This window comes from Epinephelus moara, chromosome 20 (genome assembly GCF_006386435.1).
Source record: "Epinephelus moara isolate mb chromosome 20, YSFRI_EMoa_1.0, whole genome shotgun sequence".
NCBI classification, from domain to species: domain Eukaryota; kingdom Metazoa; phylum Chordata; class Actinopteri; order Perciformes; family Serranidae; genus Epinephelus; species Epinephelus moara.
In genome coordinates, this window is record NC_065525.1 from 11,568,788 (window position 1) to 11,589,861 (window position 21,074).

At 39.8% G+C, this 21,074-nt stretch overlaps 1 protein-coding gene across 1 annotated transcript in view; it reads left to right on the plus strand.

Annotated features, from left to right (window-relative positions):
- The window catches only part of kiaa1549la (KIAA1549-like a), a 132,361-nt gene extending 115,123 nt beyond the window's left edge, over window positions 1–17,238 (plus strand). The window contains exons 17-24 of the mRNA XM_050074267.1: window positions 723–855; window positions 4,125–4,366; window positions 4,612–4,780; window positions 7,088–7,185; window positions 11,089–11,234; window positions 11,321–11,475; window positions 11,577–11,649; window positions 12,849–17,238. Coding sequence (XP_049930224.1) covers window positions 723–855; window positions 4,125–4,366; window positions 4,612–4,780; window positions 7,088–7,185; window positions 11,089–11,234; window positions 11,321–11,475; window positions 11,577–11,606 — 973 coding nt within the window. The 3' untranslated portion in view covers window positions 11,607–11,649; window positions 12,849–17,238. The remainder of the gene's footprint in view (window positions 1–722; window positions 856–4,124; window positions 4,367–4,611; window positions 4,781–7,087; window positions 7,186–11,088; window positions 11,235–11,320; window positions 11,476–11,576; window positions 11,650–12,848) is intronic.
- The last annotated feature ends 3,836 nt before the right edge of the window (window positions 17,239–21,074 follow it).

The following is a 21,074-nucleotide window of genomic DNA, read 5'->3' on the forward strand; positions in this document are numbered from 1 at the left end:
AGGAAAACATATAAACCAATCACAAATCCAATTTTCTTGCTTCAAAAGAAAGCGAACAGAATCTAAATCCGATAAATAAATTTAGTTCATAATTTCAAATTTAGTTGTAGAACTTGTAGATATTTAAAACAGCACTGATGTACAAAGCATACAATAGCATGTTACCAAATGAGAGAATGTCAGTATGAACTGAGAGGGAATTTTAGGTTCACAAAAACAAAGACCAGTACGTGTAAAACAAAGATGTGTTTCAGTATTTGGAGTAAATTTGCGGGATGGTTTTGAAAGGAAATGAAAGTGTGTAATACACACATTAGGCTTAAAAGATTATTTAAACACAAGATAATTCACAAATGTAAAACTGAAGTATGAGCACCAGAGTGTTTGGGATTTTTGGGTGGACTATAGGCCTATATAATGTATATATACTATCTTATATATATTCCGTGAGGGAAAGGGAGCTGACAAAAAAAGAAATAATGTGAAAAGGGTAGGTGCAATAAGCTAAGGCTTCATCTTTTTTTATTTATTTATCCTTTTTTTATTGCTAAAAAAGCATGAACTTAATGGTACCATCATGGTTTTTAGGTTACCTAAAATCCAAATGTTGATGTTTCTGGACCCCATATTCTTCCCTAACGTTTAGAGGACAGTTTGCTCCAGTATCGCCCTGAGCTGTAGTTACAGTGTTTAGAGTGTTTTTTCTTCCACCTCTCCATCAGGTTCTCCCACCCGCGGGAGCCCACCTATTGGAGCCGACAGTCTCTGAGCAGCCCGAGCCCGGTAGAGACAGAGATGGACCTGCTGGTGCTGAGAGAAAGATCCAGGAGAGGCATCCGAAACAACGGCTACGATGTGAGTAACTGTACAAGTCATGGCCCTTCTTATGAAAGCCCTGCAATGTTCTTTTGTGTTTTAGAACACTAAGCCAGAAATTAAGTCAGCAGTTCACAGAAGAACATGTCAGATGCAGGAAAAGACAGTGAATAAAAACATTTTAGTGATCTGAAGCAAAGACCTCTGTAACCTAAAATTTTAACCGGGACCAAGTGAATAGAGGATGTGAGGGATTTAATGTGGGAGATATTTAGAAAAGTACCCAGCGGCAAGACCATGCAAAGCTTTGAAGAAAGTTGGATCCTGTAACAAACTGTAATAGCCGCTGAGGTCCAACTGCTGACCAGGTGAGTCATACAGAGCGATGACGAAACCGTGGACGGTTCCCTCTCCCAAAAAGCTCACATGATGGTTGTGGCGAAGTAAAGCTCTGCCACTTTGTCAAACGAATGAAATAATCTCCTGAGAGCATTTATAACTTTAATCCTTTCTCTCCCTCCTTTACTCCGACTCCGACGCTGCGAGCTCACACCCAGAGGATTATCGAATCACCTTTCGATGAACTTTATAAACCTGCGCCAAACACAAAGATGAAGATTGAGAGAGTAAGACAGAAGAGGAGGAAATGACAAAAAGATTAGAGAAAAAGTGATCCCTTCATTTTAGCGACGGCAGAGAATAGAGAGAGGAAGAAAGGAGGAGATAAAATGGGGACAGATAGAGAGTGTGAGTGAAATCTCTTTATGCTGCTTCTCTGCTGCACCACAGTAACAGCAGTGACCGTGCTACCTAGCTGAATGTCAATGACTCTGAATATGATTATAGCCTATTCATGGATTCAGATGGGAGGTTCGATAGCGGTTAATAGCCTTGGATGCACCAAACTGTTTGAAACGGCACGAGGAGAACAGAGTGTGTTTGAGCAGGAGCATGTATGATTGTGAGCATTGGTACAGTCGGTGTATAACCTCTCTGTTTGCTTTCATGCTTTAGAATTTTTGCTACAGTATGAACAGCATACAACTGTATACACTGTTTTTATGTTGGTTTGGGGCTACAGCTGGTTCCCCTGCCTCTTGTTTGTACTGTTTTGGATTGTACACAGGTATGTGAGGTTATGCATTGTGTTCGAGCTGGGTAATGATTTAATATAATTATAGGTCAATTTTCAGTGCAATCCTGTTGTGATAATAACAACATGCAACAACCAATAATGCCATTGGGCCCTGGGGTGTATATTCCTGGGTGTCCTAACAACGCTAAAAGGGTCTTTTCAGCTACTCTGCAATAACTTTATGCACTCAGTGTACGATCAGCAGCTTTACACAACCTAAAAATTGAAAATAATAACTCAACTTACTCTTAAAATAAAAGGCCAGCATAGACCCACACAAGACTCAAACCCCAGTCTCCTGTGTGAAAAGTCCTCTTCCTCACTCATTCATCCACCACATCCTACTCTCTCCGTGGACTGTGACACTCTTTATACGACGTCACCTGACTTTCTGCCACTTCATTTGAAAACTCACCACTTTAATCTCATGGAATATCCAAGATTGTCTAGTACTAGCCCTAACCGCGACCTTTTTGCCCAAATCTTAACCATGTTTGACATCGACGCATCGACATGATGAATACTAGGCAATCACAGCATGTAGTGGGATTCATAATTGTAGGGACAGGTGCAAATAGTGAATCCATTAATTTAATTAATTTATGGGATTTTGTATAAAACTTCTAAACGCTTGCAACTTGTGTGTGTGTGTTACATCTTACACGTGTCTTATAGAGCAGGGATTTTGGTACTTAAACCCCAGGGGGTGTGTGGCAGAGAGCGGAGGAGGTGCTGATTCAACTGTATGGTTATTTCGGAGGATGTAGTTTGTGGTGCTACTGAACTGTATCGCCTTGTACTCACAGATGTTCGTATTATTTTGGTTTCCCCGTTTATATCACTGAAGCAAGGCTTCATAACAGGAACATCTGCCAGTATAACGCAGTGCAGTTCAACAGCACCACAAACTCCATCCACCAAAATGATACACAGTTGAGCCAAAACCTAAACTGGCAACTGAATGTTTATTACATGTGATTGTAACTGATGTGGTGATGTCGTCCTACTGCAGGAGAGGCTGCTCCATTAAGCGTATAGGTCTGATGATTATACCTGATGATCAGAGAGAAAAAATTGGATCAGAGCACTGGTTCCCAACCCATTTCCTTGAGGGACCTCTTTGCTATTATTGAGTAAAGTGACGACCCCTGAGTGACATATTTTAGGAATATTTTATATTATATTAAATGCATAACAATAACAGCACAGAACAACTGATAAACTGTAAAATTCATCCAAATAGTGAACACAATAAGTGCAGGAAGTTTGTGTAAAAAGAACGATTTGAATGAATTTAAAGTGGACTACTTCCTGTGAATATTGCATCAGAAATCAGTTTTTCTGATATTTTTAATAACTTCTTTTTAGGATTCACAGTCTGAGTCTGAGAGTGAAGGCGCTGTGAAAGCTTGTATTCAAGTCTTCACTGTGCCTTTATCCTGTGGTTTATTTCTTACATAACAATTTTAACTTTTAAAATAATTTCATTTAGTTTTCTTCACAGAAATGAATGAATGCTGAGATTTAGGCCGACTGTATTTTTTCAAAAGTTTTCTTACACCTCTTAAAATCAAAAAGACCCCGGAGACTAGGGGATTCAACACCCTTGAAGGGACAGTTCACCACCGAATCACAAATCCATATTTTTCCTCCCACTTCTAGTGCTATCTATCAGTCTAGATGCAGAAGGAAGAGTACATCTACTCACAGACAAGAGGCTCCTGCTCATGACAGTGTGAGATGTGAACAATAATGGTGTCTTCCTTAGCTGAGCTGTAACGTTACACTACGCTGTGATACAGCTGATATCTCCAGCACTTAGCAACTCACACCAAAACAATCTAGATTGATAAAGAGCACTCCAGTTAAGAGGAAAAATATGGATTTTTGATTTTGGGTTGAACTGTCCCTTTAATACTAACTAACTTTCTTATTTGAAGTTTTGTAAATGCTTCTCAGCTTTTCCTTGAACTGAAAAGACTACAAACATCTTTGGTATATTCCTCAGAGCATTTCTTTCTTAGCAAACAGAAGTTCATGTAGTGGGTGGTCAGAGATGGTGAATTGATTTGTTTGGAAAACCTGTGATTTCAGTGTTCATGTCCTCATTGCTTAATTTAAAAATTTGATGAATGCACCTCTGTCCTGCTGACTAAGCGTGTGTGCTCTGCAGGGCGAACCGGAACCGTTTGAGGAGACCAACGTGGACCGCCTGATGAGCTCTCTGGGTTACGGAGGTGGATCTACTGGCACTGGGAACGGCAGCTTAGGGGTGAAAGCTCACCGTGGATCCGACTCCTCCACACTCAGCTCTCAGCCATCCATTGATGAGGTCCGCACGCAGATGCATATGTTGCTAGGCAACGCCTTCAGCCTGGCACCTCCGGACCACGACCCTCCTTCTCCGCCAACCAAGTAAATTTATATTTTTTCACAGATTATTTATTTTTTAGCACATCTGCATGTTTTACAGTCGTGTGTAGGAATGAATAGAGAGAGGTGCCCTGACTCACCCCGAGCACTTTTTCATAAAGTAGACTTTTCTGAACATGTCTGCACTAGCACACTCGAGAAAAACAGGAAAACTAAAGAGAGTAGGTGTGTTTCTGTTGACTCAACTTTTTCTTTTTTAGTTAACATTCCTCTCTCTCTCTCGTCAGCAGCCACCACCATCACCACCACCATGCCCACAGGGCCTACAACCCGTCCCACACCAGCCATTACAGTGACGGGGTGACGAGCGCCCCAGGGACCATGAACCATCCCTGTGGAGGCAGACAGAGGAGTGCAGGCTACGAGGACATGCACCAGTGCAGCCTGCCTAAACCGGTAAGCACTAGATGAAGTTGGAGGGTTGATTCATCCAAATTACAAAGAAACTATTTTCTCAGATAGTTTGGGTTTTATGAGTCAAGGTGTTGAGATATCTGTTTTTCACATTAATGCCTCCAACCCAGTACAATAGAGGCGAATGGAATTTCATTTGGTACTCACAAAATATCCAACAATAGCCGGTAGACTTATTTCTTTTTTTTCTTTTTTCTTTTTTTTTTTTTTTACCATTTTAACAATATTTTCAGTTGAAAGTAGTTGCATAAAAAACATTCAGTGAGATGTCAATGGAGAGAATAGGCAAGGATATGTCGACATATGACATTATAGAATGGGTAATAAATATATGATAAAAGCAGAAAAGAGGCACAATGTACACCTTTGACAAGTACGCATTTAACCTGATAGACCAGACACGAACAGAAGTGAAAACTGACTTTTGTTATTTTTGTCTTTTTGCCTTAAAAATGAAATAAAATAAATTCTAAAATACAAATAAAATGAAATAATGAAATAAAATATTAGCTGTGAAATGTACTTAAATCTGCAATAACTGATTTTTTTGGGCACTTTGGGGCAGCCATCAAGCTGTAAAGATGTTACTTACATATTATAACCTTATAAAGTTGTTTTGAAAAATTGTTGACTGTATATAGTCGATGTCACCAAAGTGCCTGCTAACAAATCCTGTTGAAACAGAATAACATAAGCAATCATTTGGAGCCATGTTTGTGTCCATCAATTAATGTAAGTCCAATATTCACTCTGCTTTGGTCTCCACCAACTCTGCTGCCTGCTGCTGCTGGAAACAAGAGCTGAGAGCTGTTCGAGTAAACCAAAACATTAAAGTTTGTAGCTGAAATAACAAAACAATTAGCTAAAAGGCACCAAAACACTGCAAAGATCTGAGGAGAACTGCAGAGTTGAAAAATTATTCTCTGTGTTCACCTCCAATTGACACCTTTTGTATTACACAGGCATTTAATCCAGTGTTAGATAAATAAGTTGTAAAATAGAAGCACAGAGATATCAAAATAAAACTAATATAAATAAATACTCTTAATGAGGTTAGAATGTTACATTTTTAATTACTTAATCAGTAGGGTCATGTGAGGCTGATTTACTTCTTGGTTTGTTGCAATTTCTCATACTTTATGAGCATATCAAGGGTTGTAAAATCATGTAAAATCATTGTATGCAAAGTAACTATAGCAACCAGGTTGCTGCCATACCAGAGGAAAAAGAACTGATCAGTATCAGTTTCTTTTTATACCAAATATAGTATTTGTCTTGTTATGACATGAACATTCCACATCATAACATGATTATTGTTATAACATAAAATTTTTCACACTATGACCTTTAATAATTAGTCAATACATAGCACAGTTAGACTACTGATATTTTAGGAAAATTGTGGATATTTCTGGATGCATTTGCTCATCTCCTCCTCTAATTAACTACTGATGAGATACGTTTATTAATCAGAGCACTTACAGAAAAACATTTAACTTGCAGAGCGCCTTTAGAACTGAACTTCTGAACAGTTCTCGCCACACAATCGACATGGCGGGGTGCTTAGGAACAGCTGTTTCTGCATGCCTCTCCCTGCTGATTTTGACAAAGAATTGTTAAAATCCTTCTTAGTGTAGGCCCACAGTGCGCATGCTATTACAATATTATCCACTGCACTCAATAACAGCAAAATCTTGCCATGTCTCAACCCAAGCACAGTCATGTAGCCATATTTCCTCATTTAAACATCAGTTTCACATAACAACAAAAGTTATCACGTTATAATGTGTCACGTTATGCATATTCAGGTCTTTTATACATTTTTGCACACATTGAATTTTCATCTGTAGATAGGGCCACACAACACAACACAACACAAATGTTATTTAACTAACATCCTTAAATTGTTGAAGCACTCATTAGACCCTTTTAAATGTTTGCACACGGACTTGTGCAGAGAGGTTGGACAGAAAAGCTGTCATAAGTGCTCTCGGTGTGAACATTGCCAACAGCTGATCGGCAAGGGAGAAGCTTTACACAGATTAAAGAGACTGAGGACTGAACACCCACCAACAAATAACAACAAGCCTCATGTAGCTCGAATCTGTATTTATCTTCTGTTTCACTCTGATCAGACACTGATTTTCCAGGCCTCTTTGTTTGTCGAGATTTGTTTGTTGTTCCTTCCACTGTTGTTGTTGTTGTTTTTTTATTTTATTTTATTTTGCACTCTGTAGAGTCCAGATGCTAGTTCACTATGTGTCTAAGTTATATTTGTGGCGTCTGCAGGGTTTCCGGTTCACCCAGCTTCCTGATATGGGCATTGGGTCTCCCCCGCCACTGATCCCCTCAAGACCAGGACCACCACCTGGGACCTCATTACGACGGTACCTCACACACACTCACACAAATATAGACAACTACAGACACTTGAATGAGAAAATAAATTAAAAAATATAAAGAAGTCCAACCAGGAAGCGAAGCGTCCACTGTGCTGTTGAGATTCACAGCAAATGTTCACATATGGCATTTGAAAGCATTCCTGAATGATCTGGCAGCCAATCAAAACACAGCACTGGGGCTAATCACTGTATCAGATTAATATATAATTTATCGGTAGCGAGTGTACAGGAGATACAGAGGTGAAAAAAAAAAAAAAAAAAAAAAAGATACAGAATGTTATTCATCATCATTTGAACCGATTGCTCTCCACATCCACTCTCTATCTGCTCCTCTCTCTTCCCTCTCTCAGGCCCATATGTTCGTCTGCATCATTTGAACTGAGCAGCTTCTTCATTTAAATGCTGTTGCTGTGTGCACCGTGTTGCTGGGCACTTTAGCACTGCAGAGAGTGATTGACTGTTGGGGCTGGTGTGGATTGCATGGAGGAGCATGTTTGCCATCTAGTGGACAAAGTGAGAAAATAAATAAACATGTTCCAGCTGCGATGTGCTGCAGACTGACAGGAACAAACTCACACTGCAGGAAAATGCAAACATTTAGATATTTAGGACATCATTTAGAAGTGATTCAGGAGTTTGAATGTTTGCATTTTGTATGTCAGAGACAGCTCTGTTGGTTTTACAATCCTCTGATTAGTGCTGATTTAATTTTAAATCAGATTTATGTGTGTGTGAACGTTATTCTTGCTTTAAAACCAGCAACAGAATTGTGTTAGTAGTTAATAAGTCAGCTCGTCATATTTCAGTACCCCTGTACCCTCAGGGAGGACGAGTGGAGCATTTTAATTCCTCTTTAGTATGCACTGTGAGGCGTCGGTGTGCATAATGCTTTATGGTCCTGAGTCGTGGCAATGACATCATCTGTCCTCCAGTCTTCTACTGTAGTGTAACATGTACGGCCGTTAGCATTTCTACAATGCAGAAAAAGATGCTTCAGTGTAGAAGAGTTAAAAAAGGATAATGACAAAACCTGATACGCTGAAAATGGAAAAGTGTGGTCTACGCAGAGCAGCTCTGAAAGGTGGACATCACTAAGATTTTTCACATGGTGAGGTCAGAAGTGCCCAAAATGCCCTGAGAATTCAACCACACATAAAAAGAAAGTCTAAAAAATATGTATTATTAGTTATTTTTTATGCAATTTTTACTTTTGAAATGCAATGCCGTCTTCTTATCAGGAAAACAATCCTAGTGTGGAAACACTGGATCCTTTATTTACTTTTGTCGGACTAAAAGCGAAATAAAATAGTAAGAATAAATATATCAAGTGCAAATATACTAGAATCAGCGTATGAAATGCCTACTGGGATTTTTCTACTAGTTGTAGAATGTAAACCGATGTTGCTAAATCCTTAAATAGTTTTATTTTTTGGTTGTGTTTTTCATGGTAGCAGATTAAAATATACATGTTTTCATTAACACAATATGTGAGTTTTGTTTTGACCAGATGTTTGCCTCGAGTACAGCGCTTGATTATATTGTTTTTACCCTTAAAATGATATGGGGCGTCCGTGGCGTAGTGGTAGAGCAGGCGTCCCATGTACAGTACAAGGCTGTTGCCACAGCGGCCCGGGCTTGACCCCAGCCTGTGGCCCTTTGCTGCATGTCACGCCCTCTCTCTCTCCCCCCTTCACACTTGTCTGTCCTGTCCATTAAAGGCTGAAAATGCCCCCCAAAAAATATCTTTAAAAAAAAAAAGAAAAAAAAAAAAAAGATAAAACATTTCACACAAACTATTTACAGTCATATCACAAAAAATAAATCCACATTTTTGTCTCTTTTTCTTCCTGTGAAAAAACCTGTTATATAATACTGATATTCCTTAATAGGCATGAGTATGCAATGCAGTGCCGTCTGTTACAGACCTTGGTTAACATACTGTATTGAATGTAATTAGCTCATACATAGTGTGTCTATAGCGCTGGTTCATAAATATGGTACGTGTCTAACTGGTGGTGCATAGCTCCCTCTAGTTGTACATGGAAGAACCTCCGAAATATTTTAAAAAAGGAAACAGATTAATTTAAACATATATGTTATCAACAACTGGATGCATGACAGCAAAGGGACTGATAGCAATGAACTGGAAGGACGCAGATCAGCTGAAAAGGGGACTATGGCTCCATCATGGAGGAAGCTGCGTCTAATCATTCTGAAGTTAATAATGAGGAACAACAATTGTAGAAGGTCATACTGGGCACAGTTTGTAAAATACTCACCTTCCCGAGATTATTGAGACATACTCCAGAAACAACATGATTGGTTCATGTTTCCTTTATTCAATACTCAAGTGGATTTTAGTTATCTTTTTATTTCATTTTACTTTATTTTAATTTTCGCACTTTCATTGTCCTTTTTTCTCACCCTGCATATGTATCTTTGTTGGTATGTCAGTTCTCAACAGTTTGTTGAGAAAATCAATAAAAGTTCAAGTAAAAATAACATATATGTGATCAAAATACTACATTTAACACGAAAATACTTGCAATACTGAAATGGGAAAGAAATATGTAAGCTTTGCATTTCATAATGTAGTGTGTGGCTCCATCCATAATAAGTTACGAGCTAAACTGTGATGGCAAGATAGTATGCTGCAATTGTGCCTTCAAATAGGAGCTTCTGTATTAGGGGGGGAGTGTGAATAAGGAGAAGAATATTTCAAGCTTCCCATTTGCAACTAAAGTGAACGACAATCAGCTGAGCGCAAGTGCTAGTGGCTACATACACAGCGCCAGTGGAGGCTACACAGCACCTTATGAGAGGCTGGCCCTTGAGGTGTGTGAGAGTTGTACGGAAGAGTCTTAACTGACAGCATTCAACAATAAAGAATTTTCTGATTAGGAGTAAACCCGCCTCCTGCATGAACTGTCTGTAGCTTAAGTCAGTCATAGTAGTGGTCACACCAACCCTTAGGCATTATGGGCAGGGGGACAAAATTTTCCAAACTCATTTACACCCCCTGCAGCACCACCAGTGGTGCATAGACCTTTGCATTAACCCCTCTTTGGGCCTCAGGCCAGGGTCATTGGCACCCTTTGACCCCCCTGAAGGCGAGCCTGGTGGTGGTACCTGGAGAGGTTAATATTTACGGAGGAGGTATGCGAGTAAAAAGACAGACTCTGGTGTGTGTGTGTGTGTGTGTGTGTGTGTGTGTGTGTGTGTGTGTGCTTGTTTTAAGCTAATTTTGACTTCTCAACTGCCGTCACTGCTTGGCACAAAACTGCAGCTATTGACTTCTTACACACTCTGACTCCTTAAGTTTCATTGAAATATCAATTGCTTTCATCATTTACACTTTAGCTGACATTTCATCTGCTTTTATTTCTTACTCTTTAAAGCTACTGTTGATAACTTGTATGAAAATAACTTCATGTCATATTTGCTGAAACTGTCACTACATCTACCAGGAATTACATAAAATAGCCAGTCTATAAAAAAGTCATGTCCCTCCTCCTCCTTCTATTGCCTCTAATGGCATTTGGTAGAATCTACTGCAGCTCAAGGAAAACAACCAATCAGAGCCTAGGAGTCTCTAACACAGCTGTCAGTGACCTTTCAGGGCTTCATGCTCCATTGACCCTCCACTGTTTTCAGTGCTAAACCTAAACTGTAGCTCCTATACATGCAAATTGTTACATGTTTTAATAAATTGCACCTGTTTGTTCCTCCTCATTGCAGCAAAAATGTGGAAATAAATAAATATTTAGTCCTCATTATTAGACCTAGTAACTGTCCACATCCTAGCTGACCTCATCTCTTGGAGCTTGTTCAGTAGTTGTTTGAGCACTAAATATCAGGTTAACATCTGTCTCTTCTCTCTGCTGACAGTTCCACCCCTGATGTTAGTCTGAAGCCCCGTGTGTCAGAGGCCTCAGACCTGCAGGCTCAGCAGCACAACGGCGCCCCGTACCTGCCGCTGTCCAGGACCCCCTTCCCTGCTGTCACTGTCGACCAGTCCATCACCACCTACTCAGGTATGACAGAGCAGTGAGGTGCTGATGTGCAGACTGTAGCTAAGTGAAGTTCAATCATTGGCTAAATTCATCTTCACATCTCATAGGAAACCCAATAACAGCAGTCTACGCGATATCTGCCAACCGCCCGGGTTACTCAGACTACTTTGTCATGTCACCGCCGTCCTCGTACCGTAGCCCGTCCTGGATGTCCTACCCACCCGAGCCAGAAGACCTGCCGCGGCAGTGGAACGACACACCGGTGAGACACACGCAGCTCCTGTGTAATGCAGTTTAATACTTGACAAGCTGCAAACACTTTGTGTACCAGTGTGTGAAGCAGTTCTTCTCTTCTCCCCGCAGAACTCACGTCATCTTGAAACCATCTGCTGAAGTCGCCTGGCTGTGACACTGACTGGAAACAGCCGATAGCTCGGTGGGTCATAACATCTCTGCACTGCTTGTGATGCTTGTGTCGTGAGTGGAAGGAAAATATCTTTATACTTCAAAACAGCAGAGTACTTTAAGTGAAAAATCTGCAAATATTCAAGTATTTAATTATTATTTCAAAGATGTTAATGAAAAAAATACCAGACTTATCGACCTACTGTATATCAGAATGCAACAATAACTGAAGCAAGTTACATGATTAGCCTGAATCTTATTTTGGATTCAGGCTGGGAAATCTTCTACATATGCAGAAAGTGACAAATAGAAACTTAAAATGATTACTTGCAAATAAAATTTGACCCAGCTGTCCTCTGTCACAGTAGGATAGGATAGTGTTAACCCTTTAAGATCACATCCCTGTCCATATTTTGCACCTAATACATAATGTCTTATATCAAAATCCAATCAAGTTTTTTCTGTAAAACAAAACATGACACGTGCTCATGTTAGCTAGTGCCAACTGTTTTCAACCACTTATATCAGGACGTCCATCCATCAATCAATCTGCAACTTTTAGCCACAAAGAGCTAACATTAAGTTGGCTAGGTAGCAACAGCATGCTACGTCAAGCTGTCTGTTTCCCTAAAGTACCTTGGTTACTCTCCAAATGTCGTTTCATCTTTACGTAAATGTTTTTTCAAAAAGCTAAAAGCTAAATCCATGTAATTACTGAAATGAGTTTTGACCACTGTTAGCAGTATGGATTAACATTTTTACGAGTGGGTCACTGTTTTGTTTGGTCTCATGCTCACGCACAAGGACGTACACGCACTGATCTACAGATGGTGGTAACACGCCAAAAAAACATGGCAGTACGCCAACACAGGCAGGGAGACAAAGACTGTTAGCAAGCAAGCAGAGATGTAACCTTTCGTGTAATAATTAGAAAAAACAATCTGCACTGCAAATGACTAATGAGGAAAGAAACACACTCAGGATGTTTGTTAGGTCTCAAAGATGCATGTAATGCCTTTTGGAATCTCCACAGGGCACCTTTAATAATCCAGAACCATGTAAATCCTTTAACATATTACTTAAAATCAGCCTGTGACAATTTTGGTTGTTGTTGTTTAAGTATTTGTGGAAAGGACACACAAATAGTCGCTGCGGAGTGAAAATTGTGCTACAGTAAATCTGTAATGGTAGGGCGGGTCAGTCATATGTGCTCAATGTGTTTTTCTGCAGGTGTCTCTTTGGATGGGCAGAGGACGTCCCCCTCACTGAAAACTCTGGAGCTTTATCACCCCTCCTTCACTTCAGCCGGCCTTCCTCCTGTCTGATTTATTCATCACCAGTGGACCCCCGCTCCGCCCCCTCCTTATCCCCAGCTCACCCTCTCTCCACTGGGCTGGCCTTCGTCTGTCCTCTCTCTGCCCGCTTCATCTGCAGCTCAGAGCGTTTTCATCCTCCACAACTCCTCTGCCCCATAAGCCCCTTCACCTGGTCAAAGCTCTGCTTCAATCTAATCCAACACAAATGTTCAGCCATAACTCTCTCTCTTTCTCTATTCTCTCTGCTCCCTGAGCCCCTGGCCTCACCGGCCCCTACTGGCCCCTCTGGGCCCCTTGTCAGTATCTCTATGTAGACTGCCTCCTCTGTGGTGACCACCGTTGTACAGCAAGAGGCCCCTCACACTGCTGAACTGAACTGAGCTGAGCTGCGTGAAGCTGCACTGTGCTTCCCTGCGATACAACACACATGTGCAGTGTGGATGAACAGGGTGAGTACAGTCCAGTGTGACAACTAGTTCTCTGCCCCAGCAATCATCGTACAGTAACTGCCATCTGCCCCAGCACAAGATGGCACACAGCGCTGCGTTTTCAGTACGGTAGTGCCTCAGCCATGGCCAGTAGTCTGCTCCTCCTCTGAACTGGACTGGACTGGACCATCCTGGACTTGTCTCTGATTTCCACCATGAAGCCAGGAAAGCTGGACTGACTTAAAACTGTGCTTTTTTTTTGATGAATCCAAATTCCTACTGTATGTAAACCTTCTACAGCTGGTTAATATGTGTATTTTAAACTTAAGTGAGAAAAAAAATCTAAGGAAAAGGGAAAAAAAAAAAATCTCTCGTCTTGAGCTGTCTCAATTTCAGTTTTTGGATATTTGTGTGCTTTTGTCTTTTACTTTTGTGCATTGATTATTATCAATGGATTACTGTACAAAAAAGACGTAGTGAGTGTTTCTCTTTCACTCACCTTATTTCAATGCAAAAAAAATTTTACATTCTTCAAAACAGAGAAATCGGCGGCTTAGTTGTCTGTGGTTATGATGGCATTTCTGTACTTTTAAAAAGAATTTACTTCGTTTACTTTTTTCCTTCATCAGATTCAGCAATGAAAACAGGAATTAGTCACTATGTTCTGTCGACCATCTGATTATGAAGTTTTCGTCTGATAATCATTAGGCAGACCTGAGTCAACTACTCATATTGAAATCCCACTCACATGCAGATTTGTGTTTTGTAGCTTTGCAGCCGCTGCAGGGTTTCTTTGACCCCTCACTAAAGGCAGAAGATAAAAAAACATATTCTTTATGATGACTTAAATTTGAGCTGATTTCAACTCTGGTTTGACTCAGGTCTGTTCCAAATATGTGAACACACCAGTATTCTTAGAAAAACAGTTCTTTTACTTGAAAGGTGTCTACTGTATTCTACTGTATACGGAAATTTGACTTCTGGTTCATTTGGTCTTGATGGAGAGGGTTGAATATCTGGACATTGGACTATGGTGTAGTACTGTTCAAGAGACTTGAGGGCTCAGGTGAGCCATATATGTAACGATTATATGTATTACTGTATATAGCAGATGATTTAACGAAGAGATTTATGCAAGTAATGTGGGAGGGATACTTTGCTTGACATTTTTCTGATGCCATTTTCCTTTTATTTCCATAGTGTTAACGGAGGACTGTTTTTGAAACTCCTTGACTTTCTGAAAGATACTCACATTTAAGTATCATTTGGATCATCATGTTTCATACTATTACAAAGAGAAAATATTACAGATAACACATGACTGAGGGGACAGATAGAACGTTTAGAGTAAAAAGGCAGATCTTACCCTGCATTGACAGTATTATTTATGTTTGAACAAAGCAGATATAGCCATAATAGTTGAAATAATGCAATTTTTAGTACAAAGAATGTCACAGTCTAAATTATATTTACCCTCATTTTTTCTGAGGAGAACTGGAATTCTGTAAGCACACTGTATGTAGGGCTCCTCATCATTTAGATGGTACTAAAGGAGATTATAGCCATATGTTAACTTCACCAAGTGGACATACAACAGCTAACATATACAGTGTTATGTTAAAAGTGGCAAATGATACCAAATGAGAGTTTATTAGCTAGGCAATGATGAGGCAGGTAATAGAGAGGCAGCATAGATAGATTTATAAAGATAGGTTAGTACTTATAGATTAAAGGGATAGTTTAGATTTTTCTTAGGTGGCATTGTATGGTGTCTACAGTCAGTGTATTACACACAGTAAATGTCTGTCAGCACGCTGCCAGTTTAGAGAAGCAGCAGGAGTACTGACACAGAAGCTAAATAATGCACTACTGTGGATAGGGATAAGCAATGAAATGTATTTTAGCCACTTGAGAAAATGTCCCACTTCAGAAAAATCAGTATCAGCTGAAGTGTACCCTATATTGAGAATATTTTCACCGCTTTACCTTGCCGTCAGACAGCCTGTCCAGATGCGGAAGCCCCTAACAGCCTCAGTTCCCCATCTGTGGTCTCATCACATCCACCAGATTCCACTGACAAAAACAGTAATTTTAATTTGGTAAACACAAGAGCTGCTGGTCTACCATAGCTTCGATCAGTTATTTCGTTTGTGTTATTGTGTGACTTTAGTGAATCCAGACTTACCCCTTTAAATGCCAAAGTCACACAATAACACAAACAAACTAACTGATCAAAGCAGCAGTAGACCAGCAGCTCCTGTGTTCAGCGATGTTAAATCACTGTTTTCCTCAATGGAGTCGGGCTTTAAAAAGAGAGCGACAGTATGGCTACATTTTCACATCGGAAATTGCTGTCTGACAGCGGGGTAAAGCAGTGAAAATGCTCTCAATGTAGCGTACACTTAAACTGATGTTGATGTTTTTAGATGGGCCATTATTTAGGTGGCTAAAATAAGAGTTGTTGCTGCCCCCTCCACAGCAGTACATTGCTTATCTTCCATGTCAGTATTCCTGCCTGCTTCTCCAAACTGGGGGCACGCCGTCCGACATCTACTGTATGTAATACACTGACCATTGATAAGTACCCCATACACGCCCACTTCAAAAAATCTGAACTACCCCTTTAACATAAACATGAATGCACTTTTATAAAGAGGCCAAACCTTGGCAGAAAAGAGCGGAATCAATGCAAAAATGCTGTCATTTAGCATGATTTATTCAGGTTCTATAAACCTACAAATCATTTTGGAATTACTTTCAACCAAGCCTGAAATTGTAAATGCATAATCAAAGTAAAGAAAATGTTGCATATCCTTTTTCAGCTAAATAATGATACACTTTTTGGATCCATCGACAGGGCCGTAGCTAAACTGGAGGGTTTTAATGACCTGTGAATTTGATATTTTTCAAAAATTCTTAAAAGTGACTGTTGAGGTGAAAAAAACAACAACTTTAAAACAGCATTTTAAGACAGTTACATAAGGAGATAAAGTTTACAGAAAATCTATTTAAACAATTAAATTGATATAGGAAATATGAAAAAAGAAAATTTTCAAACTGCTTTGATTACTGGTCAGAAATTTCTTTGGGGGGTGGGGTTACACTGGGGGACTTTGTATTCTTCACCTCAGTATTTCTACAATCCTGGCCACAGCCCTGCCTCTAGATGTATGACTTCAAGTTTAAATTCCAAAGAGAATATCAACATATAGAATCTAGCTACATACATTGAATTCAAAGCCTGTATCCAGGCAGTAGCATGGGTTAAAAGTTGTCTTTTCCAGTTCAGACATTGTTAACCCCCTTCCTAAATCCAGGCCTTCACATGATAAATATTAGATGTGGATATTTAGGGAAAAGAAAGCAACGGTATGAGATGACAGTAGTGAAGCATTATGAGTGCACACGGTGCTATTGGTGTTTTCATCATCATCATCATCATCATCATCATCACTGGAGATCTGCAGCAGCTACAGTATCAAACTCAGTGTAAAAAGCCATGTATGATTGAAAAGAAAAGATTTCCACTCATGTTTATCTTTTTTTTTTTTTGACTCCATGTTGAAGAGAGGGGTGGGTGGGTTTTTGGTTTTTACGCAGTAATTTAAAGAAGGAGACTTGATGCTATGCTATAAGTTGATGTGCAATGTTTGTGCTTTACACGGGTAGCGGCGAGACGCTTTTATTGACGACGGACTCTGGGATGGGCTGACTGTCAGTAGTTTTTTTCTGCCGTTTGAGCCACGTCATGATGCTGTGACATCATGACGGCGCTGATGATGTCACACTATCGTCACTGGGGTGTTGACGAGGTCACAGTGACGACAACAATGAATGCTGTTGGATGTAGTTATGCAGAAAACTTTTTGGTGAATTTAAACAATAAAGACAAATTACAATTCTTGGCTCTTGTGCTTTTTCTGTTTGTGTCTCATTTTGTCCTTTTAATAAACATTTGTGCTTCAACAGATATTGTCTTGGTGCTATAAGGTCAATATTGTTAACTGAGGGACTACTGTGTATAAAGTATAGTATAGAGACCCCTGTCTTATGACCACTAGAGGGAGGCAGACACTTACAGTACAGGCTTCACCTTCAGACACGCTGCTTCAGTCAGCGTTCTCCAACTCCTGCAGTTTTTTATACTTAAGTGATCAAAAGTATTTGTCCGTTCATATTTGTGTTGTTTGTGCTGGCAGCCTCATGCAAAAGCAAGAAAATACATTTTGTTTTAAGGTGAGGCAGTTGCATAATGAATAAAACATGACTGGAGAATCATCTCTGTCTCGGAGATGAAAGCTGAGCTGCTCTAACAGCCTTCTGTCAGTGACCTTGACTCTTCAAACACGAGCACACTGTTAGTCAACAGGAAGAAAAGGTGGCCGCAGTGGAGACTGATTCTTGTATATTACAACGGACACGGTCATGAATCACAGTACGGCCACCCCTGCTTTGTGGGCCCTCAGATTGTAGCCCTGGAGGAATGGTGATATGTAACCTTTGAGAATGACTTTGGTTTTTCTTAAGAGATTTTTGGAATTTAAGAGAATAACTCATGAGCAGATAAATGTTTGTTCATTCAAACTAAAATAACGTCTTAGCAATATGCAAATTGGTTACTTGGAAACACCTGTAGAGCCGTCCAAGACGAAAGCAATTATCTATGTAAACAGGACACTACTTCACCATCACGGGCTTCACTTTAAAGGGCCAAGTGAGGTACAGTGGCATGCAAAAGTTTGGGCAACCCTAGCCACAGTTTTGTTCGCTGTGAATAGTTAAGTAAGTAGAAGATGAACTGATCTCCAAAAGGCATGAAGTTAAAGATGAAACATACTTTGCAACATTTTAAACAAGATTACGATATTATTTTGTAAAATTTAAATTTAAAAAAAAAAATGAAAGGAGCACTATGCAAAAGTTTGGGCACCCCAAAAGCATTTGAGCTCCCAGACAACTTTTACAGGGTCTCAGACCTTAACTAGCTTGTTAGAGCTATGGCTTGTTCACAATCATCGTTAGGAAAGGTCAGGTGATGCAAACATTAAAGTTTTAAAAATATTCTGACTTCTAAAACTTTGTCCCAACAATCAGCAGCCATGGGCTCCTCTAAACATCTGCCTAGCACTCTGAAAACCAAAATAACTGATACCCACAAAGCAGGAGAAGACTATAGGAAGATAGCAAAGTCTTTTCAGGTCGCTGCTTCCTCAGTTAGTAATGTAATTAAGAAATGGCAGTAAACAGAAACTGTGGAGGTCAAATTGAGGTCTTGAAGACCAAGAAAACTTTCCAAGAGAGCTGCCTGTAGCATTGCTAGAGAAGCAAATCAAAACCCCTGTTTGACTGCAAAAGACCTGCAGGAAGATTTAGCAGACTCTGGTTTGACTGCAAAAGACCTGCAGGAAGATTTAGCAGACTCTGGAGTGGTGGTGCGCTGTTCTACTGTGTAGTGACACCTGTACAAATATGACCTTCATGGAAGAGTCATCAGAAGAAAAGCTTTCCTGTGTCCTCACCACAAAATTCAGGCTCAGGCATGTGTGTTGCAGCCAGTGATATGGGGAACATTTCAAGGGTAGAGGATGGCTTCTACAACTGGACAATGATTCTAAACACACCTTGTAATCCACAATGGATTACATCAAAAGACGCAAGATAAAGGTTTTGCCATGGCCCTCACAGTCCCCCGACCTAAACATCATTAAAAATCTGTGGACAGACCTCAAAGGAGCAGTGCATGCAAGACGGCACAAGAATCTCACAAAGCTAGAGGCCTTTTGCAGGAAGAATGAGTAAAAAAACAAACAAGAACTGAAAGATATATAGCTGGTTACAAAAAGTGTTTAGAAGTTGTGCGCTTGCCAAGGGGGGCGCTACTAAGTGCTGACGATGGAGGGTGCCCAAACTTTTGCTTCACGGTCTTTTTCCCTTTATTGTTATTTTGGAAATGGAGAAGATTGAAATAAAAAAGTGACCTTGCCTTTGCCTTTTGGAAATTAGTTCATCCTCTGCTTCTTTAAATATTCACAGTAAATGGAATTTTGCCACTGTATTCAGTTGATCTGCCAGTGCTTTATTGAATGCAGGCTTGAGTTATATTGTTTTATTTTGTGAAATGTAATTTATGGGTACTTGACAATCTTAAAGCCCCCCTGCTTTGATAATTATGTTATGATGACAACATAATCACCACCTGGATTATGCTCTGAGACATTTTCTTTAATGAAACACCACATTTATGTGCCACACTGAGTTCACTGGGAAGAGGTTGGGGTTGATGGTGGACATACAAACTACAGGGCTGTATAACCAGAGTACCAGGTTTGTGTCTAGACTCCTATCTGTGGTTAGGTTTAGGCAACAAGAACACTGGTTAAGTTGGGGAAAAGATCTTGATTTCTGTGACATGTTAATAAGAAAGGTGATGATTTAAACAACAACAACAAAATACTGTTGTCAGAGAACATTTCCTCATGATATTATTAGAAAGTATGATTTGGTTAGTATTACGTTTCCCTCAAAAAGTATTTGCTGTTTCAAATTAGTTGTATACAAACGTAATTTCGAATTGACAGGGCTGAAAGAAGTGTTCTAAAGAGGCCTGTAAAAGCTCGCTGTGGATGTAGGTGAAGGAATGCTCGACGCCTGCTGTGACACAGGGCACTGTTCACTTATTTCTTCAAAGTGTATCAGTATGTGCAGTAGTATGTGTTCTACATTTAGAGTTTTACACACTGTTGGAATGATGAGATACTTTGCTTTCTAATGATTTAAGTATTTTTTTTTACTCCACCTATCAACAAAAAATTGTCACATTACAGGATAAGTGTCACTGAGCTGTGCTTTATAGACAAATGCCTTCAAAGGTTCCAGTACGGTGTCCACAAAGATGACAGAGCCCATTGGCCGTCCAAACTGGGAGGGCATTTGGACGAAAACAAGCATACCCAACAACAGTGTGCAGGAAGACTAAAAAATATTGTATATATTGGTGGACCCTTACAGACAAAAGGAATTAAGTAATCTGGACTGGACACATTCTGATTTTCTGACTGCTCTAAAGGTAGGGATTCACCTGTGCTTTCAGTCTCTTTTGTTTACCATGACTGTAAATCTGAATGACTTGTACTTTGGTGCTCATGGTTTCTGTAAAATTAACTGAACGATTGAACTGTGGAGAATCTAACCGAGCTAACGATGTGTAGCATGTCCATATTGGCTAACATCTGAAAAAGGACTTTAATTTGCAAAGACTCCTTTGAAGTACCTTCATTAGCCATTTTTGGCTTCTCACCTCTCCTACACAATATTCAAACTTTCAATTTCTTTTTTCTTGTCTATCTTGTATGTGCTAATACATTAACTAAACTATTATTTTATAAAAAGTTTCACGTCAAGCATTTCTATTTTGATGTGTGATACTAAGCTGCTTAGAACTAGCTCAGAACATGTGACAAGGACAAACCGATCACAGCCGGCAGATTCTTCTGTAAATATCACTCTGTGGTAAATATGGAGAAGAAGTTGTTCATTTTAATGCAGGGCTGCCAGAGCTTTACTTATTTCCCATGGACAATAGGCCTACACACAAACAACACCTGGAAGAAGATCGGGGGGGTATTCCAGAAAGCGGGTTATGAGAAAACTCAGAGTAAGTTAACCCTGAGATGAGGGAAACTCTGAGTTATCCGTTCCAGAAAGAGAGGTAA